This window comes from Acomys russatus, chromosome X (assembly GCF_903995435.1).
Source record: "Acomys russatus chromosome X, mAcoRus1.1, whole genome shotgun sequence".
NCBI classification, from domain to species: domain Eukaryota; kingdom Metazoa; phylum Chordata; class Mammalia; order Rodentia; family Muridae; genus Acomys; species Acomys russatus.
Genome location: NC_067169.1, coordinates 108,284,869 through 108,310,279, shown reverse-complemented (window position 1 = coordinate 108,310,279; position 25,411 = coordinate 108,284,869). Strand labels below are relative to the sequence as shown.

The following is a 25,411-nucleotide window of genomic DNA, read 5'->3' as shown; positions in this document are numbered from 1 at the left end:
ACCCTGTGTCAAAAACAAACAAAAAAAAAAAAAAAAAAAAGAAGGAAGGAAAGAAAGCATAAACACTATAAGATTATGTATTGTGATGCCCTGTGTGTAATTTTCAAATTCAGAGTGATGATACATAAAAATAAGCTGAAGACAAAATTTCTAGACTAAGAAAAAAGCAAACCTGGGCTGGAGAATTGGCTCAGCAGTTAAGAACACTTGTCGTTCTTGCAGAGCACCTGGGTTCAATTCTCAGCACCCAAAAGGTGGCTCACAGCCATTTGTAACTCCAGTGACCTCTTCTGTCCTTTGTGTTCACCAAACATGCATGTGTTGCACATACATACATGCAGGCAAAATACCCTAACATAAAATAATGAAATAAGCAAATCTAAAAAAAAAAAAAAAAAACGGCTAACCTATAGAAGAGTTGAAGGAATGGGAAAATTAACTGCACAGGCCTGTCTAGAGAGTCTGGAGGGCTTTTTTTTTTTTTTTTTTTTTTTTTTTTTTTTTTTTTTTCGTTTCGTTTTTTTGTTTGTTTGTTTGTTTTACATTTTCTAGTATTTGTTATTGTGTTTTCTGCCTAAATGCCTGCCGATATGTTTCTGACATTGAATCATCATCCCTAAATTCTTTAGCATTTCTTAAGAAAAGGGGCATTTTTCCATATGGCTACAGTATTACCTTCACAACCACAAAATTTGACCTTGAGGACACTTTTATTATGCAGTTCATACTCAAAGTTTTCCAAGTGCCCCAATTATGAATGCCTGTTTGTGTTCAATGCTGGGAATTGAATCTTCAAATGTGCTTTCCCAGACTGTCTGTGATGTTTGCATTTGGGCAAGGGTGTGCTTTACTAATGCCCTAAAGAGGTGTGCCATAGGAATAGTCATAACCACCATCAGAAATCTAGTGCAAAATGCTGTTCTGCACTTGCTGAGAAGCCTAGCTTTGATGCTTTAATTGATCTCATCCCCTCAATACTTATCATTGTCCACTTTAAATTTGTACCAGATTCAAAGGGTGATGTGTTGTTTTGTGGTAACTTTCACTGCAGCTGTTTTAAATGTTTAGTGGCCATATTTGTGTTTTCTGTCCTTCGAAGAGCTCTATTTATGTCTTTTGAACACCTTTAGAGGTCATCTTACATATTTTCATATGTTTGTGCATTGTACATTACAATATTTATTCATTTTTATATTTTCAAAATATTTACTTTTATTTTTAAATTATATGTATTGGGGGTGCATATGAATGCAAGTGTCCATGAAAGCCAAAGGTGTTAGGTTATCCTGCTGTGGGTGCTGGGAACACGTAAAACTAGCCTTTTCGTGTAGTGCTTTAAAGGGAGTAAACTCTCATAATACAGGAAGATGCTTGTTAACTGAACTCCTGGATGGGAAAATATGGAATGTTACAGCATTCCTAGGTAGAGGTGATAAAAGGAAAAGAACGGTCTGATTGTCCTGTGCCCGAACGCGTCACAATAGAACCTCGACGACAGAGGTTTCTTCAGAAGTTAGTCGCTGTCTAGTAGTGACAAGACATGTGAGAGCTAATGCTACCTCAATTGAGGGCATTGGGGCAAAGCGGGGACTCCCCGAGCCCCGCCCCGCCCCGCCCCCCGGGGTCCCATCCAGGGCCCCGGCGGAGGCACAGGCAAAGGCGGCACCGACAAAGGCGGCGTCTGTGCCCTGCCGCTCAAGAACCACCAGTGGTTCTCAACTCCACTCCGATGATAGCGGACCGCGCTTTCGAGGGTACCAGTGGCAACACTTTGCGGGATCTACGTGAACACTTGAGTGAGTAGACTGGAACTCACCCGGGAGGTGGGGCCGTGAGGGGGGTGGACACTTCATAGGCAGTGGGTTGCTGTAGCCCCAGGGACCAACAGAGTGGCCGTGGCTGAGCAACTTTTCTGTGGGACGTCCCCTCATCTCCCTGGATACCCTTTGATGGGACAAGAGAAACTGGAGGACCGAGGCATGGAGGGGAAACGTTTAGTCAGTGCTGTCACCGCCCCAATGGCCGGCCGTTGCCAGGCGGGTGCCAAGGAACCCTGGCTCCAACCCTGCCTGCCTTCTGGGACCAGTGACGTACAGGAAAGCACAGGGATGTGTGGGCGCTGGCCCATGTTGGGCACATCCCCACTTGAGGCTGGTTTTTCTCTGCATCCCAAGGTGTTAGCGCTTTCCAGGGCAAGGCATAAAGAAACTGCGGCTGGGGTTTGAAGTTTACGGCCTGTATTGTCCTTGGCTGGTGCCATAGTTTGAGCGGGACCCCTGGGCCCAAATCTGCCTATCATAATTTTCTTCTTGTAGGTTTCTAGGATCCTCTGGATCCTTCAATTTTGCCATTCTCCCATGCTTCTAGCCAATGGACAGAACACTCTCCACAGTTGAGTGGAGAGTGGGGTCTGACTTTCACACGTACTCTGGTGCCCCATATTTGAGTCCATGTCCCCTGGATGGGGAGACCTGGTGGCACCCAGAGGAAGGATAGCAGGTTACCAAGAAGAGACTTGATACCCTATGAGCACATACAGGGGGAGGAGGTCCCCCTCAGTCACAGTCATAGGGGAGGGGAGTAAGGGGAAAATGGGAGGGAGGGGGGAATGGGAGGATACAAGGGATGGGATAACCATTGAGATGTGACAAGAATAAATTAATAAAATAAAATATTTTTTAAAAAGAAAAAAAAAAAGAAACTGGGGCTTAGAATTTACAAAGTTGGGAAGAGAGTAGACTCTGTAAAGTTGGTCTGCAATAGCCCTTGACTTTATCCTTAGGCTGAACTCAATGAGACTCTGCACTTTTTCCTCAACAGGTTCTATAATCAAAACTTTCTTCATCTGGGGAACAAACCGCCCCCCCCCAAAAAAAAAACCTGGTGAGGTGCGGGTTAAGTCTTACTAAGTTTGGCAGCATCTGCTTAATTCAGGAAATTGCGTGAGGAGGTAGTATTTCTTGCTGGTTGCTTTCTGCTTACTAACAGACTAGTTCCCCCAGATATACCTGTGAATAAAATGATTTTGATTGCTATTGAAATTCTGAGGGAGCTTTAAATTGTAATTAAAAGGTTAATTTAGATTGGCTGAGATTGGAAGACCATTTGTTGGAGAACAATTTGAATCAAATCTCCAAAAAGTGTCAGAACCAAGTACGCTTTTACCATTTCACAGGGGCAAAATAATATTCCTTGAGCCTCTAGGTTATTGTAGAGAGAGTTTTCAACCAATTGTTATATTTTTTATTGGTGTTTATAGCCCCCTAGTATTACTTTAAATTGAAATTAGCTAGTATATATTCCAATATGGTCTGATACTCTCTAACATTATTTATGTTAAGTAAAATTTAACTTTAAAATTATGAGACAATTGTTTGAGTTTACAACACTTCAAAATAAAAATAAAAGTAAGCCATACAAAAAAGGGGAAAATAATCCTGGCCATGTGTTTACATTCTAGCTGCCTCTTGTACATTCAGTGAAAATACCTCGTGTTAGATTTGCACAGGGTCCCGGGTTGACTGCCCTCATGGTTCTAGCACTTTCTGTAGGAGTAAAGGAAACACAGTGAAATATTTTTGCTAAAAGATCAATTACATCTCCTGCTGGAATCTTGACTGCAGGAATTAAAGGGTTATCCTGAACAAATAATGTCTGTGGGTACATGGTTACAGTCTACGTAAATATATTTTATAAATGTATATATGCATTTATTAACACATTAGATGTAAATATATTCATTTAATGGGTTTTCTATGCATTGTAGTATGCTAAATAATTGTTTTAACAAAACACATTTCATATGTTCTACACAATTGTTTTAGATTAAATTTTCAGCCAGATGAGCTTGAAAAACTTTGTAACTAACATGTCACTTTTCCCTTCTTGTTTATGTAAATTCACACATGGTTTCTAAATTTAGAGAAGCTTACTCGAAGACTGGGTCCTATAAATACCAGAAAAGCTACTAAGACTGGGAGGCGGATTCTCAGCATTTTTAAAGTTTTTATTAATTTATTCAGTTTACAACTCAATTATTATCCCATCACTTGTATCCTCCTATTCCTCCCTCCCTCCCCCTTTCACCCTATTTCCCTCCCCTAGGTCTATGACCAAGAAGGACCTCCTCCCCCACTATATGGTCATAAGGTATCCAGTCTCATCTTGGTAACCTGTTTATTCTTTTTTTGAGTGCCACCAGGCCTCCCCACCAAGGGGAGGTGGTCGAATATGGGGCACTAGAGTTCATGTCAGAGTCAGACCCCGCTCTCTACATAACTGTGGAGAATGTTCTGTCCATTGGCTAGATCTGAGTAGGGGTTCAATGTTTACTGCTTGTATTGACATTGGTTGGTGCAGTAGTTTGAGCAGAGCCCTCTGGGTCCAGATACACCCATCAAGATGTGCTTCTTGTAGGATTCTAGGACACTTTGGGTCCTTCTATTTCCCCATCTCCTATATTTCTCTTACCTAGAGTCTCAGTAGGATGTCCTCACATCTATCCCAATCTCCTGGTAAGTGAAGACTTTTGTGGGACATGCCTTTTGGACTAGTGCCCAATTATAAGTGAGTATATACCATGTGAGTTAGAATGGTAACGTCGGCTGGGAGATGTGCTCTCACCACAGTGGCTGCCACCAGGCTTTATCTGGAAGTTTTCAGTAGTTGTTTGTTCTCCTGGAATCAATTGTTGCAGACCAAACAAAGTTTTAAGAACAATGCTTTCTTTCTTAGAGACTAGATTAAAGAGAAATTGTGCTAGTATGCTATTCAGAGAATACATGTTCCACAAAAATGCCAGTAGTTGAATTACGAGTGAGGCAGAGAAGAATCTAATATTCAAATTTAACTAGGTCATAGTTTATCTGAGCTGTTGGCTTCCTAGGACTTACAAACAAATCCTTTTTCTGTTTTGAAATAGTGATCCCTATGGCAGCAATTGCAGGGTCACGTTCAAGGTTACCCCTTAAAATCAATCCCAGGTAGCTTTTCTCCAATGCAGCCAACATCACAGACCTCATTCATTTTTTGAACAATAGGGCAATCCCTCTAGTCTCTTGTTTGAACTGTTATCTCTTAATAGTTAATAACCAGACCGTGTGTGGTATGACCTAGGAGGCATATTTGCTGTGCGATTGCACAAAGATGAAAGCGCTCTAGCCAAGCCCTTGCCCAGGATTATGGGGAATTTTAGATACAACCATCCATGGAATTCAGGGTTCAGGAATCCTCTATAATTAGTCTCAACGTACATCATTATATAATGATTTTTTTCTTTTAATTTACATGTCCTTTTACTGGTGTTTACTTATCACTTTTCTGCATGTTGGCAGAAAATATCTGGTACAATTTATATTTATTTGCCTTACATTTTTTTAAACTTAAACATGTTCACAATGCATCAGAGTAGATCACGGGGGTGCTGAGGGCTGGGAGGTGTGGCTTCACGGGGGAAGGGTACATTGTCTAGCATATTAGAGACCTTGAGTTCAATCCCAATCACCATAGAATAAAGGAAGAAAATGAGCTACTTTTTAAAAGTTCTGAGTGCTTGAGCCCCACACCCAGAAGAAAGATTCGGGCTTTTTTGAAAGTGACTCAGGCAACTAGTGTGTAACCAGTCTAGAAAGTACCTGATAAGGGTAATTTAGAAATGTCTTGTAGTGGTTAACTCCATTGCTGAGTACTCTGCTTGTTAAGACTTTGCTCTAAGCTGGGTGATGGTGGCGCACGCCTTTTATCCCAGCACTGGGGAGGCAGAGGCAGGTGGATCTCTATAAGTTCAAGGCCAACCTGGTCTACAGAGCCAGTTCCAGGACAGGCAGAATTGTTACACAGAGAAATCCTGTCTCAAAAAACCAAAAATTTGCTCTATAAAGTCTTATTTGTAAAAGGATTGTATTATGTGCATATGAATGTTTTACCTGCATGTGTGTGCACATAAGTACACCATTTGCATGAGTGCCTGTAGGAACCAGAATAGGGCATTAGCACCCCTGGAACTGGGAGTTGAAGATGTTGTCAACTGCCTAATACATGCAGAAAACTGAACTGGAGTCCTCTTCAAGAGCAGCGAGTGCTCCTAAAGAGTCACCTCTCCAGCCCAAATTCTTAACTTCTTATTTTGACGAAACCATTTTCCCTCAATTTCTTACAAACTCTTAAAAAAATACTTAGTGTAGTATCTTGCCTGATGTATTTCATTTTATTTTGGGAGTTTTTGAGAAAGGGTTTCTCTGTGTAGCCCTGGCTGAACTGGAACTAGTTTTATAGACCAGCCTGGCCTTGAACTCACAAAGATCCGCTGCATCTGCCTCAGCAAATGATGGGATTAAAGGCGTGCACCACCACACCTGCATCTGACATATTTTTAAAAGCCACTCATGACTAACTTGTTAACATCTCTTCCTGCTCTTATACTGCCACTGCCATTCACAACTGGGATTGACTTTATGTCCACAAATACCATACTTTGTTAAAGCGTAAGTACTTAGTCCATGTTTTTGTTATTGACCAAGAGTAAGCAGTAATTTTTTACCTCATAGAAATGATCTGATCTTTTATCACTAATGACAACTGGTTATGGATTGCTGCCCTTGTATTGGCTGCTAATATATAACGCCTTCTCCTTATCTCCCTGTCTTGTAGTCGCCGTGGCTCAAGAACTAGCCAGAGAAAGGCGACGTAAACATGGTATGACTTCTTCTGCAGTCGCAAATAAGAGATCATCTTATACACCTGGTATACTTTCAGTAATATTTTGATATATCAATCTTGTAGCTTTAAAAATTGATATCATACTAATGGGCAATTATTTTTTGGAGTTTTAGATGGTTCTGTCCTGAAAAATGATATCAAACAGCAGCTTGCCAAAGAACGCCGAGAAGAGCAAAAGCGTCAACAAGAGGGTACGCATGTCAGACATTCCTCTCAGATACCAGGGTCCTTTTTAGATATTAGATTATATACTATATACTAAATTACAATTTTATATTATATTAAATTAATTCCATTTACTAGCCTACACCAAGAAGGCCCATGAAGAACCTGTGACCAAATTACTTAATTTTTGAAGGAATCATTTCCGTTAGCTTTAGTTACCTGAAAACTGAGATCTGGAAGGTTCTTCAACAATTGTCAGGGAAAAGCAGGGTGGGATTTCAGTGAAAAATGGGACCTGGTATAAATTAAGACTTTCCACAATTTGGGATCGTGATTGCAACTCTAAGTACTTCTTCTTTGATCTAAATGAACTGCCAAAATAGATGCTCAAGGTTATTCCAGCGGAAGAGTATAAGTGATTTTTTTTTTTTTTTTATCGTGGTGGCAGAGATAGACAGTAATGTGTTAGGGAGAATATTTTATGAGTGCCCAGACAGGAGTCCTCTGGTTACACTCAGAGAAACTCTGACTAGCAAAACATGCTCTTATATCATTGAATACACTTTTCAATCTTACTCACGCAACTCCTGCTTGTTGAGCGTTATCTGGAGAAGTGAGGCCTTACTTTGCAAGAAGTTTCAGAGCAGAATGAAGCAAAGTATAGATTCAGCCCATGTGTTTCTTTACATTTTTAAAGGGCATATTTTTTCTGATAGAGTTTGCCTTTAGGTCTAACTAGCAAAAAAGGCCACATAAAAGGAAACCTTTCTTTCTTCCTTTGGGGTTTTCATATGGCTAGGCCAAGACTCATCTGGCTTAGACATGCCAATTCACAGTTCAGTGAACACCTAGTAAAAAGTGGTTTTTCACTGGCCACACATCTAGACTGTACATGTTGTTCGCTGGACCAGGTTGTCTTTAGAATGATAATAAGATAAACATTTTCTTCCTTCTATGTGTGTGGTGTGGAAACCTTTTCTTGGCTTTAACTCCAGGAAAATGTACTTGGACTCTTTCAGCTAACAAAGAAAAACAACTCTTTGAGAAACAACAAAAGGCAAAAGTGCTGTACGAAAAACAACTGGAAGAAAAACACCGCAAACTCAGGGAACAGAAAGAAAAAGATGAGCGAAAACGAGCGTCTGCAGAAGAAAAAAGAAAACTAAAGCAGGCGGAACAAAAAGTAAACAACTTTAGAGGCTGTCCATGGGATGTTGGCGTCATGTACATCTCAAATGTTTAGTCCTTCTCTGTGTTCCCTGACCCTGTAGAGACGAAGGCAACAACCTCACCTCACTATTTCCTTCCATTTTCGTGTCCCTCAGTTCAAGTGCTGAAACACTTAAATCAGGGAGGAGAGAGGAAACTTGAGAGTCCAGAAACTTGGGCCTGTTTGCCTTCAAAATGCAGCTCATGGTGTACCTTAGCCTAGAGTTAGCTCAGAACTCTTGTCTACCACCTGTATTAAGACTCCAAACCCAACATCCTACCTCTGTCAGGTCCCATCTGGCAGGCTGATTTCTTCCAACGTACCCAATTTTGTGATTGCCTTAGAGAGTATGAACCATTTAGACAGTTTGACAATCAATCAACAAACATAAATTAGGAGGCAATACAGAGTGAGGGAGGGTCCCTGGTGGACAGAATCAGTCCAAGACAGTCCCGTCTTAGTAAAAGAGGAGGCTGAGAAAGAAAACACAGAACAGAACAGAGGCAAATGTCAGTATAGACAGAAAGGGAACCAGAGATATGGCAGGAGAAAATAAGGCTAAAGGGTATCAAGCCCAAAGAGCTGGTGAGGAGGAGGCCCAGCCAGAGCCTAGTACATGGACATTGTAAGTAGGCTAATAGATTTCTCTTTGGCTTAAGAGGAACAGGACAGGCACTGTAAAGACGCTGTTGTATAACAGTTGCTGTTAGGAAATAGAAAACCCCTGGCCCTGAAGTTGATTTTCTTACTGGAACATAGTTCATGGTATATTACAGTATAGGGATGAAAAACCCCTGAGCACACATGTACTGTTCTACCAGAGGGTGACCTGGGATTTGTGTGGCTGTTATCTTGACTGGTTCAGGTTGCAGATGAGGTCAACATAAACACATTGCTTGCCTTAAAAAAAAAAAAGAAAAAAGAAACTTAGTACCAGGATATAAGCTGTTATAGATATAAACATAATAGATAAATAACTTTGGCATACATTTGACTTCTAGGCAGGTCACCTTTTCCGGTTTCTTTTCACAAAGAATAAAGTATTTACAAAATAGATCATACCAGATGGTAAAATAAATGACTAAGGGAATCAAGCAGAAGTGAAAATAGAGGTAGGCAAGCATAGTGAGGTGCAGGTATGATTAGTATGTGTAAAGGTCTTTTACAGGGAAGACGGCCAATTCCTTGACATAGTAGCCACAAGATAAAAACAAGTTGTTTTGGGACAGCACTGGTATTCATTGATGAATTTGAACCTTGTCTCCAACTATTTTAAACCTTCACTTACTGGAAAAAGACATGTGGTGATGGAGTTAGTTTTAGGAACCGTAATTAAAAATTGTGGTACTATAGTCACCATATAAAATGGTCTGGCATTTCTTTTAAATAGGAAAAATTCAAGGCCGTTGTGTCTCGTACAATGGAACGATGCAAACGTGTTGATCAACAGCAGAAAAGGTGGTCGTGGGAGGGTGGTGCGATCAACAGTGAAAAATACGGTAAGTAATATAGGGGTTACATTTATGTTCATTAATGTCCTTTTTTCGAGACAGGGTCTCTCTGTGTAGCCTTGGCCGTCCTGGACTCACTCTGTAGACCAGGCTGGCCTCAAACTCACAGAGATCCGCCTGCCTCTGCCTCCCGAGTGCTGGGATCAAAGGTGTGCGCCACCACTGCCTAATGATTTTGATCATTTTCTAAGTAACTTGTAGGTGTACACAACATAATATTTGAAATTAAATTCTTACAAGCAAGAGTTGAGAAGATTTTTAAACTGTTTAATAAAATGAGTGACTCACTCATGAAATCTTAAGTAGTTTCTAGGAAAGTAATATTCCTTTGCATTTGATGTTTAGGAAGAACAGCAAGTAAACAATGTTCCTCTCGAACTAGAAAAGAGAACCAATTACCTTCTAGTGTTGACCTGGACAACAACAGGCCTAGTGAGTAATTATTCCTAAGTATAGATCCTAAATACTGGTTTAAAGAAGTGTGTTTAGCTCAGATTTGATGCTGCTTAAAAAGTTGTTCAAGGGGCTGGAGAGATGGCTCAGAGGTTAAGAGTACTGTCTGCTCTTCCAGAGGTCCTGAGTTCAAATCCCAGTAACCACATGGTGGCTCACAACCATCTATATTGAGATCTGGTGCCCTCTTCTGGTGTGCAGGCAGAACACTGTATACATAATAAATAAATCTTTTTTAAAAATGGTTCAAGAAAACATACATATGAGTAACATACAAACTGAGCAGGTTACATTTAGGCACATAAATGTATATATGCATTTACCAACAAGTAATGAAAAGAGAGGCCATGGATCTGAGAGAGCAAGGAAGGGCAGAGGTATATGGGAGGATTTGGAGGGAGGAAAGGGAAGGAAGAAATGATGCAATTATCCTATAGTCTCAAAAAAAAAAACATTTCTGTTGTTGGTTGGTAGGTTTTTCAATACAGGTTTCTCTGTGTAGCCCTGGATATCCTGGAACTTGTTCTGTAGACTAGGCTGTCCTGGTCTACAGAATTCAGAGATCCACCTGCCTTTCCCTTCCAAGTGCTGGGATTAAAGGTATGCACCACTGTTGGTGAGCTAAAAGAAACATTTTTTTTAATTCATTCAAGAAACTGCCATCCAAATTACCTCTTCTTGAACTAAAATAATGGACTATGGTAAGAATAAAATAAAAGAATCTTATTTTTCCATGAGGTACAAAATTCCTGGCATATGATAGGGAGTCTAGAGTAAAGCTGAATAAATAAATTAGACAGCATTCATGTAAATAGATTTGTACTGAAGGACTATCTTTTTTGATTCACTTCAAACATGTCATGAATTCTCATCTGGAAATTGTAAATTACTGGCCCCATTTTAAACAGAGCTTTACCCTCTTACTTTTGTGTTTTACTACCTATATTTGTACAAAAATCATAATTATTACTGAAATAGTAAGTTTATAGTCTTTCAAGTTCTCTTTATTTTTATATGTATTGATTGATTGTGTATATGCATGTACATATACATGTGCACATAAGCCTCAGTGTGTGGGGGGGGGAGGTCAAAGGGCAATTTGTGGGAGTCAGCTCTCTCTACCATGTGGGTTCCAGGGACTGAACTCAAACCCTTTAGGTTTAGTGGCAAGTGCCTTTACCAACTGAGCCATCTGGAGGCTCCTCCCACTCCCCACCCCACCCTCACCCCACTGCCTCTTCTTCTGCTTGTTTGGTTTTGGACAGGATATCACACTGTAACCCTGACATAGTCCAGGCTGGCTGTAACCCCACAGTGATCCTTCTATCTCAGCCTCTGGGGAGCTGACATTGAGGCCTCAGCTACAAAGCCTAGCTTTAAAATGATTTCTTTCTGACAACTTTTCTCCCCTACTACTTCTCTTTCATGTGCCTCTTGTATTGTTTCATACTGTTCTAGTTACTTCTCTGTTGCTATGATAAAAGACTGACCAATAGCATCTTAGAGAAAGGGTTTGCTTGACGTACAGCTTGTAGCCCATCATGGAAGGAGGCCAAGGCAGGAACTCAGGCAGGAGCTTGAGGTAGAAACCACAAAGGAACACTGCTTCCTGTCTTGTTCCGCTCTGGCTTGCTCATCAGATACATTTCTTATAGAAAGCAGACCCCACGTCAATCAGCAATCAAGAAAATGTCCCACAGACAGGCATGCCCACATAGCAAATCATGTAACCAAGTATTCATAATCATCTGCACTACTACGGAAGACTGAGTTAATTGAGTCAGATTAAATCCTTTGGAGAGAAAGGTCATTTATGGTAGGGATTTTTATAAACATAAAGATTTACAGGAGCAAAACATTGACAAAAAAGTTCACTTTTGACAAGAGACATTTGTTCAATCCCAGGTAGTATTTGGCAGTGAATTTTTGTCAGCAGATATGGCCATTGTGTCTGTCAGAGTTCTTATCTGTAGAATCCCTTAGAAAGTTGGTTCTCCACGTGAGAGTTCCTCTATAGAGACAGAGGGTGGGAAATAGTTCTGATATACCCTGCATTCTTTCCTTCCTACTGTGTTATGTGGTGGCCTCACCTCCTCCTTAGATATCTCTGGCAATTTAGTCCAGTCAAATGACAGTTTATTGTTAAAAATCATTCTTGCATTTATTCGTGTGTGCAACCTCAAGATGAATGTTTTTGTCTACACTTATCATGTCCAGTTTTAATAGAGTTTTTAGTACGAGAAAATGTTCTTTGTTAACTCTGTTCTAAAATACTCAAATATGGCAGATTTTACATAATCTCTAGGCCTGGCTTGGCAGTTGAAAACAGTTGCTGCTCTTGTAGAGGACCTTCTGAGGGCACCAGGCATGCATATGTACACACACACACACACACACACACACACACACACACACACACACACACACACACACATGTGCACACATGCAGGCAAACACTCTTGCACATAAAATTTTTAAATGTCTTTTTAAAATGTGGTAGAGATTTTGAGATCCAATGTGATCCAAATAAAAATGTTTTGCTACAAGCATCTACTTTATAGGGCCAGCTTATTTTCATTTGTATTAAGCCAGTGATATTCCAGGAATTCTGTTGTTGCTTCTGTAATACTAAGTTTCTGATGTTCTGCTTTATGTCTATGCTACATTTCACTAAACAATTCCTATTTTGTTTGAAATTCCTATAATTTCATCTTAAACAGCTACTTTTCTCTGTTTTTTTTTTCTTTTTGGGTTTTTGTTTTGTTTTGTTTTGCTTTGCTTTGCTTTTTTGAGACAGTCTTTCTCTGTGTAGCCTTGGCTGTCCTAGACTTTCTTTGTAGACCAGGCTGGCCTCAGACTCAGAGAGATCTGCATGTCACTTGCCTTTTGAATGCTGGGATTACACGTGTGCACCACCATGCCTGGCTCCCTTTTCTCTGTTCTTATACTATGTACACCAAGTGTTTTCATCTGGTCAAATTACTACCTTTATATGGAATTTTACTCTGTCTTCTTATTTCACTTATAGGTACGAGCAAATATGTTTTTCGCTCTGTTACTGTACCAATGTTTACTAGTGACGAGCTCAAATCTTCTGCAATGTTTTCTAAACCATCAGAAAAAATGCCAGTTGCATCAAAATTAGAAACAATACCCACAAAGGAAATAGAAACACCTCTCAAGGCAGATGTTGAGGGGCCAGCAAATGTGAATACAGAAATCCCACCCAAGATGAACCTGGAAGTGCCCTCCCAGGCTAACATGGTCAGATCATCTAAGACTAATGTGGAAGTAATACTCCAGAGCACAGGGGAGGTCTCTAATGTTAAGGCAGATGAGTCTCCCAAGGTGATTATTGAAGAACTCACTGATGTGAACTTAACAAGACACCCTAAATCAAGTGTTGATGAGCTCCCCACGATGAGTGTGGGCGGCTCTTCTAGTATTGGATTATTCCCCTTTGTGAGTGAGGATTCATCTACTGGCCTAAGTATGGGACCATGCTCCTTTTTAAGTACGGAAATATCTCCTGTTGTCAACATGGATGTCTCAGCTGACTTAGCAAGGGTGGAAGTCATCTCAGAGGAAAAAACAGAAAAACTTCTTCAGACCAGTGGGGAATTACACCTTGAAGCAACTATGAAAGGACAGCCTATGGCAAATATTGAAACATCACCAAAGGTGAGTGTGCGAGCACAGCCGAGGCAAGGTGAGTGTGCGAGCACAGCCACAGCCGAGGCAAGGTGAGTGTGCGAGCACAGCCGAGGCAAGGTGAGTGTGCGAGCACAGCCGAGGCAAGGTGAGTGTGCGAGCACAGCCGAGGCAAGGTGAGTGTGGTAGCATTCCTTGAGGTGATGGTGGAAATTTCACCTTAGGTAAGTGGGAAAATGCCTCCCAAGACATAAAAACATCTCCCATGGCTAAAGGGAGAGACTCTTCCAAGATTTGTTAAGGAGGTAAAGTGAGGTGTTTCCTTACTTTGTGGAAAAAGGTTTTTGAGGAATATTCTAGACTGTTCAGTGAGGTTTAAAAAAGGAATTAGATTCAAAATGTATTCAAAGTTTAAAGTGTATTTCTGTGATGTACTTGTACTGTGGGACTTCTTAGCTTAGGAAAAATGTATCTAATTTTCATGAATTAAAAGTGAAGGTTTCAGGAACTATGACACTATTTTACTCAGAATTTCTCTTATGAAAAATAGATATAGTGTAAGAATTGCTAGTAATTTTTTTTATCTTATTGAATTGGTGTGTTCAGAACCCCGAAATGGGCAAAAGAAAAGTAAGCTTTACCATCAAGAGACAACCACCAACCCTCATACCATGCTACAAATGGCCATCATCTCCCACCCTTGGGTGCCGCCCACCTTCTCCAATGAAGGCACTGTAAGTAACCTATTTGCAGTTACTCCTTATAAGCTTTTTACTGGAACAAATGTCATGTCAGTATTTCCTACGTGAAATGATATAGTATTCAAGGCAAGTAATTGCAAACGGGGAAAGTGAAGTAGCTTTACTTTGTCCATTATAGAAATTTCCATAATATAATTACCTGATAGTATCAATGTATTGCGTTGTATAAATTTATATACTGAAAAGTAATCAGCACACATTTGTTACTTTTTTACAGTAAGCAGAATAAAAGGATCCGACCTCCACCCCCTGAACCAATCATAAGAGTATCAGCAACAACTTCTCTAACCTACAGAATAATCCCAGTTCAGAATGTCCTATATGTGCCAAATTCATTAGGTCCTGTAGACAGGAAAAAAGAAACCATTCAAAAGCCTATGATCAAAACAGGTAAATTCTTTGCCTAAGAAATGTATTTTGGTTGATGTACTTGAGTATTATGATTGTATTCCCTAATTCACAGGACTTTGGGGCGAGGTCTTTCTTTTAGATAAAGAGAATTAACCAAGCACTGCTCCACTGGAATGCTGCTTCTCTGCTTTCTTATCCACCCTTCTGTTTGCAAATTTTAGTTTTGGAAGAACTGTTGAAAGCTTAAGTTGAATGGGGAAGGATTGTCTGTGACCATAGTGGGCCCTTCCAGTTCATATATTGCTTTGTTCTTAGTTTATCTAGCATCTAGCTACTTGTGAGTGAATTCATTTTCATCAGATGTAGGCCAGTTTCCCTGTACATACATGACATGTGGCATGCCCTGACTTGTGCCAAATCCATGTTCTTAAAAGTCCACACTGTTACTTTGCCCATTCATGTGCATTTTTACACATGCCAAAGCTACTTGGTCTCAAACATACTAGGGAATTCTGTTTTTATAAGAAATTCCAGGGAATTCTCTGTATCAAATGATCTTTTATTATGAATTAGTTGTTCTTGTTGTCTTGAAATCTTGATTTCTGCGTAGTTTATCTAAAACAACAAAATTAGTTATATAAACTAAACATTCTAATATACCTCCATCTTGAGCTGGGCATGGTGGTCCACACTTTTAATTCCAGCATGGAAGGGGCAAAGGCAAATGGATCTCTGTGAGTTTGTGGCCAGCTTGGTCTACAGAGTAAGTTCCAGGATAGCCTATAAAATATAATTAATATTTATGTGTTAAAATATACCTTATTTCACTGATAGTCTTGGCTTCTTTTGCTACTACAGCTAGCCACTGTATGATAACCACATGTATATAGTTGTCAAAGATTAGATAAATGTCAATAAAAGTGATGCGCGGATTCCACACATATGCTAGATATGGTTTGATTGGTTGAGTATTCAAGATTTTTTTGCTTCCTCATTTGGATCAGGCATAAACTTGGCTTCAGCATACTTTAATCTTCCCTCATAAAGTCCTTGATTTACCAGCCTCTAAGTAGTTAAATCAAAGCAGACGCACATCCTTGCATTTTGAATATTTGAATATGTACTGTTTGAAAGAGACAACATGCTAAGTCTATTGTTAGGGAGGAGCTGGGGCTTTTGAACAATTTCCCGAATTAGCATGTGACTAATCTTTATCTGTGCTCCTGTATTTCTTTTACTGTTTTGAGGGGGGGGGTCCCATTTACTTCTTTGTGGTGTTAAGAGGAAATAAGATCCCTAATCAACTCTTTCGCATGTTTCTTTAAACTAGAATCTGGTACTAAAAGTATGCCAAGGAACAAATTGGCCGCGAAAGCTTCAAAAGCTTTGTTAGAGATACATCGTGCTTACAAAGAAAAAAGCAAATTGGAGAAAGAGCACCACGAGACAAAACGAAGGTTAGCACAGAATAATCCCTTCTATCCCTAACTGTTGGTGGGAGTCCAAACTTTGAAATTTCTTTCTTATCATACATACTTGATTAGAAAGCAATGATGGAGCAGGGCAGAGGCAGGTGGATCTCTGTGAGTTCGAGGCCAGCCTGGTCTACAAAGCAAGTCCAGGACAGCCAAGGCTAACACACAGAGACCCTGTCTCAAAAAAACCAACCAACCAACAAACAAACAAAAAAAGAACTCCTTCTGTATACGCAAAGGCTTGTTTTGTATTCCCTCCTTTAAAAAGGGTGAGATTACATAACTCTTGGAAAGTAAGAACCCAGAAATTATAGTAAATTTGCCATTAATGGAAATTATATTACTATATGCGAGCAATTTCACCATAAATGCTTACATCCTCCTGCAAGTTATATACACTAGCAGCTAAGGAAAACACTGTCGTTTAAATGCCCTCAGTGTTACTAGGAAATCAGAAGTTATGGCAGAGAAACTGGATGAAAGTCCAACAGAAGAATTCTCACCACACAAAGATGAACTGGAAGAACAATGTCTGACAAAGAGACATTTTGAGTCAGCAGAAGACCAGAAGGAACAGTTACAGGTTGGTGGCCTTGACACTTTGACTGCATTTGAGTTTACCAGTTTAGAATGTGCATTTGCAATGCAAAGCAACAGGCTGGGCCATTGAGCAGACAAGGCATTCGCTTGCTGCACTTTTACATTACAGTCTCCAAAAAGCACAAGGCCATAGCCCAATTTACATCCCCAGCTTCAGCGTACCATTCATCAGAACTGGGTACGACTAAGCTCCTTAAACACTTGGGTTATACTTGCATTTCCTTGGCAGGGAACTTTTTACAAATTTTCCCATAGCTTTTAAGGGATGTAAGAAATTTAAGTCCTTGTGGTCACAACCCAAAAACACATACTTTGAAAGCAGTGGTTCTCATCCTGTGGGTCATGACCTCTTTTGAAGGGTCAAAGGACCCTTTCATAGGGGTCATACATCAGATGTCTTGCATATCAGATATTTATATTCCAATTGATAACAGTAGCAAAATGACAGTTATGAAGTAGCAATGATAAGAATGTTATGGTTGAGGAGGGAGGTCACCACAGCCTGAGGAACTGTAGGAAAGTTGAGGACCACCAGTTTAAAGGTGGGCAAATGTTCAGAAGGGTGACCTTGATGACTGAAACATTTCAGACATTAACCTCAATCTTTGAAAAGAGATACTAAGGGGCCACCCAGCTTGCAACAATTTAATTTAATTTTTTAAAACTAAAATGTTCTTGTCATTTACATATTTTGAAATTAATGACATTTTTGCACAAATTTCCTAGAAAGGGGACAGTGTCATGATGAAATCTGAGGAGAGTGCTAAGACGAGAAAGAAGGAGCAGGAAAAACTTAGACTGAAATTTTTGCAAGAAAAAATTGAAAGGAAAAAGGTAAGTCCCTGTTTCATGTAACACAAAGTTAATTAATGTTAGCTGAAAGTTATCAGCATATTTTTCTGAAAGTCCTGCTTCCGGTATGTGTTAGTCCCCACTGTCTGCCCACTGTGGTTGCTTGACTTCTATACAAAAGACTGGCTTCTAAAATAGGTGGTACTTGTACCTCATGGTTGGCATTCTAGCCATGTCTCAATATGTCGAACCTGTAGGATCAGTGTGCCTTTTGCAGGATGTCTCCAGACTGACAAAGGTAAATGGAAGTTAGAGCTTCTTCTAAGCTGGGCTGGAGTAGTAGTACATATGGTGGGAAAAAGTGGAGGCCTCTTTGAAAGGCCAACATTTGGATTGTTTATAAAGGTAGGGCCTCATTTCATGTCACTCCGTATGGTTCATCTAGTAGTCTCTGCCTGGGCTAGGGTATGACAAGATCTCTGTCACTCAGAGGCAGCCAGCAAACCAAAAGTTTCCTCACCATATTCCCCTCTCTGGAGTACATGCTGCTTCTGCTTTCTGTTGGTTTAGGACCAAGATCTCATACAACTGTGGCATCATTGAAGTGCACTGTTCTCATTAAGGCTATCTGTAGCCGGGCTCTGAGAGTCCTAATGGTTTGCAATGGTATGTGTTTAGTTGAACATGAATTTCCACAAACGTCAAAAAAGGAGCATGGACTTGCCATTTGGGTTTGTGTTGTGACAGTAAGAGCAACTGCTGCCACTTACAGCATTTTATTGGTGAAACCAGGGACAGAAGAGGAACCCAGTTGCCACCCCAAAACTTTTGTTAAGACTGTGGTTTTGGGACAATCACAGGCATTGCCTGTTATAAAGTGGGGTGACTGCCTGCTTCAGGGCCACTGTTTTGTCTTATTTTAATCTCTTTCACATTTACATTTTTGTTTCCCTTTAAATAGAGGGTTGAGGAAATAAGGAAGGAGACAAGGAAGGCATATGCGACTATCTCAAAGGTAGTCTCCAGTCCTCCATGAGTGTACACGAGTTCCTCTTGCTTCCTGCTCTTGGCTTCTCTTCATTTTTACCAGCCTGCTGGTAATGAAGACAGTGTTACATTTGTGTTTTCCTGGTCCTTAAAAGCCCAGAGCTTGGTGGTGGTGGTGGCTGTTGTTGTTGTTGTCGTCGTTGTTGTTTCTATCTCTAGTTTGCTTTCATGTTCTCTTGTGTGAACTGCTTGCTTAGGTCTTCTTGCCTAAAACTTTGGAGCAGTTTGTCTTTTCTTATTTTTTCAAATACTCCCTTGAATGTTACAGAGCCGGCCTTTGTGGTGGTGGTGTATGTTGTAGTCCTGTCTTCTCCCAATCTGTGCCTTGTCTTATTTTCATTTTCTGCTCCTGAAGTTAATGTTGATTTTTATCAACATCTGCTGATAACTTAAATGCATTTTATATATTTACTGAACCCCTGGACATCCACTTTGGTGACATGCCTTCTCCCATCATGTGTCCATCTGCCTATTTGTTACCTACTTTCCCTACTGATTTGCAGGACTTTTTGCCTACTCTAAGTAGGAGTCCTTTGGAGGTATGTATCCAAATCTTTTAATATCTTTCAGTGTCAACCAGAGTTCTTCATTTCAGCAAGTGAATGTAGTCCTTCCCCCTTTCTGGTGACTGGTTTTTGCATCTGTTTTCTAGTTGCTTCTCCTGCCAAGTCTTCAGAATGTATTCCATTCACTCAAGGCTTGTTTTTCCTCTACATTCTGGGCCATTTACATTAGCCCACAAACTGCTCTTTTTACCTGGTGGTAGTTATCCCCACCATCCAGGAGCCTGGCAGGGTCTGATAGAAATGTCATTGCTGAGAAGCACTTTCAGTCACCACCTCAAATCTCAGTCAACTCATTGGCCCAAGACCTTTTGTGTCAGCAGCTGCTCCTGACATCCTCTTGTTCTTTGTTGATTGCCCCCACCCTGGCTTCACTAGTATTCTGAGCAGAGGACGAATGTGAGTTGAGGGCCGTAGGCCCTGTGCTCTTGTTCAAGAAAACAGTTCATGCTTGAGTGTAGCCCTAGCTGAAAGACAGAATTAAGACCACCTGCCCATCAGGAGGCAGTTAAAGAGCTTGTTTTGTGGGGTTTTTTTTAAACCTTTTCTTTGAAATGCGAAACATTAGCCATCAGTCTAGGATTTTCTTACATCTTTTAAATTCTAAACCAGGATGATTAAATACATATAATCATGACTTTCTCTACTAACCACAGGCTTTAGAAATATCCAATAATTGTACATCCAAAAAGAGTGACATCAATGACGAAGGTAAAGCCAATGATGACGGTGAATCCAAAAGTGATGAGGACTCTCTGGAGATATTTCCATCAGGTTCGCTTGTTCCTCACGGTTACACACATGTGCAAAGAGTGATATTACCAAAAAAGGCCTGGGTTTAAGATATCTAGTGAAAAATGCAGTCAGAACACGTGACTAGAGAGAGCCCCAGGGTCTGCTCTTGAATGAGAGGAGAGCTGAAGGCAGTGAGGAGCACGTGAAGTAAAACCAGACTCAAAGGCAGAATCGGCTAGGTGGGCCATCTGGAGCAAGGGGTAGGAAGCAAGGAATAGTCCTGACCTTTGGCCCATCAGCCCTTAGTAGAAAAAAAAAAGAGGACATTCCATAAAGATGTGTTCCTCATTACCACTAGTGATTTAAGAGCCAGGCAAATTAGCCCCTCAACTGGCCTGGCATGTTGAGGCTGCTCAGGCTAAGCTGGGCCTGGTTCCCCAGACTGCTGCCTGTCTGCTCCTTCCTGCCTCAGGCAGGGACCCCTGTCCTATCACACCAGGATCAGAGGTTTTGTCTTTGTTGTTAAAGTTCCAGCTTTAATTATCTTCTGCCCGCTCCAGGAATGGAAGCTTCATCTACCAAACTCAAAAAGTGTCCAAAAAATGCCAAGAGAAAGCCTCAAAAGCTAGTGTTTTTACAAGCGGGATCTGGTGAGATCGATACCAAGCGAGAAATATATTTTCATGGGAACATGAAACCTGACATACAAAAGTACATAAAAGACTCTACAACTCAAGCAAAACCCTCAAGGTGAGTTACTTAGGCACCTTACTTATCCAAATAAATGTGGGAGAAGTATGAATGAGATTCGTAGACTCCTGGACAATATTGATTACTTAGTTCTCATACACTAAACATGTCAAGCACCCGGCTTAATGGAAACAAAATAATGCCCACAGCAGTCTTGCTGGTCAAAATCATCACCCATGCCCCTTTAAGACAAATGAACTGTGGAGAATGTCCTGTCCATTGGCTAGATATGGGTAGGGGTTTGAAGTTTATGGCCTGTATTGTCCTTGGCTGGTGCCATAGTTTGAGCGGGACCCCTGGGCCCAAATCTGCCTATCATAATGTTCTTCTTGTCGGTTTCTAGGACCCTCTGGATCCTTCTACTTTGCTATTCTCCCATGCTTCTCTCATCTAGAGTCCCAATAGAATGTCCTCCCATCTGTCCCCAGATCTAGCCAATGGACAGAACATTCTCCACAGTTGAGTGGAGAGTGGGGTCTGACTTTCACACGTACTCTGGTGCCTCATATTTGACCGTGTCCCTTGTGTGGGGGGGAGACCTGGTGGCACTCAGAGGAAGGATAGCAGGCTACTAAGAAGAGACTTGATACCCTAGGAGCATATAAAGGGGGAGAAAGTCCCCCTCAGTCACAGTTATAGGGGAGGGGAGTAAGGGGAAAATGGGAGGGAGGGAGGAATGGGAGGATACAAGGGATGGGATACCATTGAGATGTAATAAGAATAAATTAATTTAAAAAACAAAACAAACAAACAAAAAGACAAATAAACTGAGGTACACAGAGGCTTTAGGCTTTATTTGTCAAACTCAAATCCAGAGCAATCTGACACCAAATTGCTTGTGTTTGCACGATAAATGTGGGTTCATCTATGAAGTGTGTAAACCAGACATGACCTGTCTTCATTTTCACTGCCACGCGGAGATTGATAGTCATATGCTTCTTTCACATGTGGCCAACAGACTCAGAGGTTAAGTTGGGAGAATGGGAATTGTTTGTTGAAAATGAACGCTGCCCAGGTGATACCCTGAAAAATTAGCTCTGAGGCCTACTAGAGTACATGTCTGCTAAGAGGCTAGGTTCTGGTAATAGTTAAAAGGAGGTACCCAGATTCAATTCTTGTACCAATTCTCTACTTGCTCTTTACAATCTGTGTCCTTGGTTCAGTGGGTAAAAGCACTTGTGCAAGCATGAGGACCTGAGTTCAAATCCCAACATCCACACAAAAGGCCAGGTGTGGCCGGATGTCCACCTGTAGCCCCAGTGTTGGGATTGGAGGAATAGAGACAGGAGGATCTGTAAGGCTGTCAAGCTGCCAGGTCAGTTCCAGGTCTAGAGAGAAAGCTTGTTTGAAAGGAATAAGGCAGAGAGTGATTGAGCAGGACATCAAGGATCTCCCTGTACGTGCGTGCGTGCCCGCACGCGCACAAACACACACACACACACACACACACACACACACACACATACACACACGCACACACGCTCAGCTGCCCTTGTGCCCTGGGCTTTCTAGGATACTATTTGAATGCCAGTGTGTTCTGTGATCTACAAGGTCCCTTCTAACCTTCTCATTCTAGTATGTGGAAAGTTGATTTATTATTCCCAAGGCACTTCTCAGAAGTTAAATGAGAAAGCTCCTTTCCCAGTTTTGGAATAATTAGGAGTCTAACTACAATCTTTCATTCCAGGATGCCTACTAAAAAAACACCTACTGCCCACCCAATAAAATGGCGAAAGACAAAAGAAGCAAGCACCACCCTTCGATCTACTCAGAGTATCACCACCAATCAGAAATGGATTTGTGACAAAATTATAGACCTTAGTCACACAACTACTGAATCATCTGTCATAAAGACCACTCTGGATGTTGACAAACAAGATTCAAAGGAATCTATGATACCCTACCAAGGTCCTCAGGCACCTTTGGATGATAAGAAAAGAGGCAAGTTGGTTTCTGCCCCTTTAACAAAGGCTTTGTCACACCTACTTACAGCTGGAAGAACACAGACACTTGAGAATCCCTTGGCCTCCGGCTGTTCCAGGATGCCATTCAGAAGCGAGGAGGAAGATAGCGGTGAGTCTGGAGGAATGATCTAGAAGAATTTTCCATTAAGTTAGATTTGAAAGAATATGTAACTTTATGATAATTTGCATGCCTCAAATCTCTTGCCACATATAAAACATTTCAAAATCTGGCTTTCTTTGGGCCCCTGCTCCTTTGGCTGCCAGACAAGTACAGTAGAGGGCAGAGAGCCAAATAGAAGACAACACTGGATATCTAACTCTGGCCTCCACATTCAGGGGATATAGTGCACACACACACACACACACACACACACACACACACACACACACATATATATGCATCACACACACATATATATATACACACATGCATCACACACACATAGACACAGACACACACACACACATGAACAGCTCTCCTTGTCAAAAGCAGTATGGGCTCCTTGGGCATTGATAAGGGGAACATTTAGAAAAGACATCAGGGTGTCAGAATATTCAGAGTGCTTGGTCCAGTAGTCACCCCAAAGGTAGGCCGGGGCTGAGGTACTGTGACACCATAAACACTGATTCTAACCTTCTTCTTCTTTTTTTTTTTTTTTCCTCCCTGGTTAGATATGTAAATCCCATGGAGCCTGGGATATTGCTCATCTTCCACTCTGTATTAAAACTCCTAAGGCCAAGACTCAAAAAGAATCTCTTGCATCACAAAACTGGCAAACACCACCCATCCCCCCTCAAAAAAAAAAGGAAAACAAAAAACCTTAGTCAACAGTCAACCTTGACACTACTTGAGAAAATGCTATTATCATCTTGTTCTCTAGTGAAAGTTTTAATTAAAATGGTTTCTGTTTTCCTTTTCAAAAAAAAATCTCTATTGTTTGTTTCTTACGTTTTCTATCCATGTTTGTGTTGTTTGAAGGGATTCCTCAAAGAGTGTCTCTATTCCAGGATCTACTGAAACCCTGAAATAGTTTATTGTATTTAATTGTGATACTACAACTCAAAACACAATTTGATCTTGTAGAGAACATAATAGATTGTGTGAGGAATTCCAAATGCCCATAAGAGTTGTGCCAAATATTCCCTAATATACACCACAGGTTGCATAATGGCACAGTACTGCCTATACATATGAACATTTTCAAATTCAGCTCTCACCCCTGTCCAGTGCTGATATCTTCTAATGATCAGAATCAGAAACTATAAACTTGGAACCATCAATGTCATTCATGCTTTCATTGGTGCTTTGTCTTGAAGTACATAGTGGGCCTTAAACACAAAACGCGCATCATTCTTTTGCGTACACAATGTACTACTTGGCTGTTGTCTCGTGGAGTACGACTAATTCCTTTAAATGTTGTGTACTTACAGCTTTTTCTGCCTTGATCCCCAGGCCTGTCCTTCAGTATATACTCAGGCTTAGGACATATAACCAAAATATGCTTGCCTTTTTCTATGCACTTGCGACCAGTGAAGAAGAGAGCAGCGCTATCCTTCAATTCCAGTGCCAGGGCACACAGATGTGTTCATACATGTATGTACACACATAGGTGATGTGATTCCATAAGACTAGAACACACATTGCTTGTGCTAACACCAATGAAACCGAGGCGCTGAATTGCAAACAGTTTAAAGCAGGCCCATGTTCCCTTGGCCTTGTCCCTATCTTGGATTTGCAAAAGGAGAGAATTACACTTTCTCACTTTCTGATTCTTGGGCCTTTGCTACTTTTGTTATGTACTAGGAAAGGATGCATCAGGTGTAAAATATATTTTCAGATACTGGTTCTTACATGTAGACAACAAACGGCAGTCATCCTAAAAGGCAAGCTTCTGATAGTTTTCTACACAAATGTCGTGTGCTGAAACACTTGAGACTATGTCATGTGAAATATATGTAATAATATGTAATAATAAAAATGCACTGGTGGTGGCATAAAGCTGATAGCAAGGTCCAAGCAAGGCATGAACGTATGCCACTGGCAAGTCCAATAAACAATCAGAGCTTCTTTCTCTATTCATCTAGATGGTGATTATGCGAAGTTCCAGGTTTGGAACAGGAAAACGTATGCTGAGGCCATTTTATGCTCTTGCACACACATTTCTTCATGGCATTACTGTGACTACTTATGTCCTGAGATGTTTGTGTAATTTCAGGTTTCCATTGTCATCATTAATGTGAGTGTGGGAACATGCATGGCACAGGATGTATGTGGAGGTCAGAGACTTTTGGGAGTCGGTTCTCTCCTTCCACCTATACATGGGTTCCAAGGATCACACTATCAGGTTTGCATGGCACATGTTTTACCCAGTGAAGCATTTCACTGGCCTTATAAGGCTGTGGCCTTATAAATAAATAAATAAATAACAAAGGCTCTAGAATAGAGCTTTTTTTTTTTTTTTTACATTTATTTTGTGTGATTGGGGCCAGGTGTCTCGTAGCACACATGTGGAGGTAGGCTAGAGGACAACCTGCAAGAGCGAATTCTACCATGTCTGGGGATCGAACTCAGGCTTGATGGCAAATGCCTTTACCCACGTGAGCTCTCTCACCAAAACGCTAGCATTTATTATGTATATTTCAATCAGCATAATCTAGACATACAT

At 40.8% G+C, this 25,411-nt stretch overlaps 1 protein-coding gene across 1 annotated transcript; it reads left to right on the top strand.

Annotated features, from left to right (window-relative positions):
* Positions 1-1,552: 1,552 nt before the first annotated feature.
* On the top strand, positions 1,553-22,877 carry Map7d3 (MAP7 domain containing 3). Its single transcript, XM_051141914.1, is given in 15 exon segments — positions 1,553-1,796; positions 6,649-6,741; positions 6,831-6,908; positions 7,902-8,065; positions 9,483-9,595; positions 9,953-10,035; positions 13,085-13,737; positions 14,314-14,445; positions 14,693-14,858; positions 16,150-16,276; positions 16,733-16,877; positions 17,621-17,728; positions 19,953-20,070; positions 20,592-20,781; positions 22,469-22,877. Coding segments are annotated over 15 exon segments (2,823 nt in total).
* Positions 22,878-25,411: the final 2,534 nt, after the last annotated feature.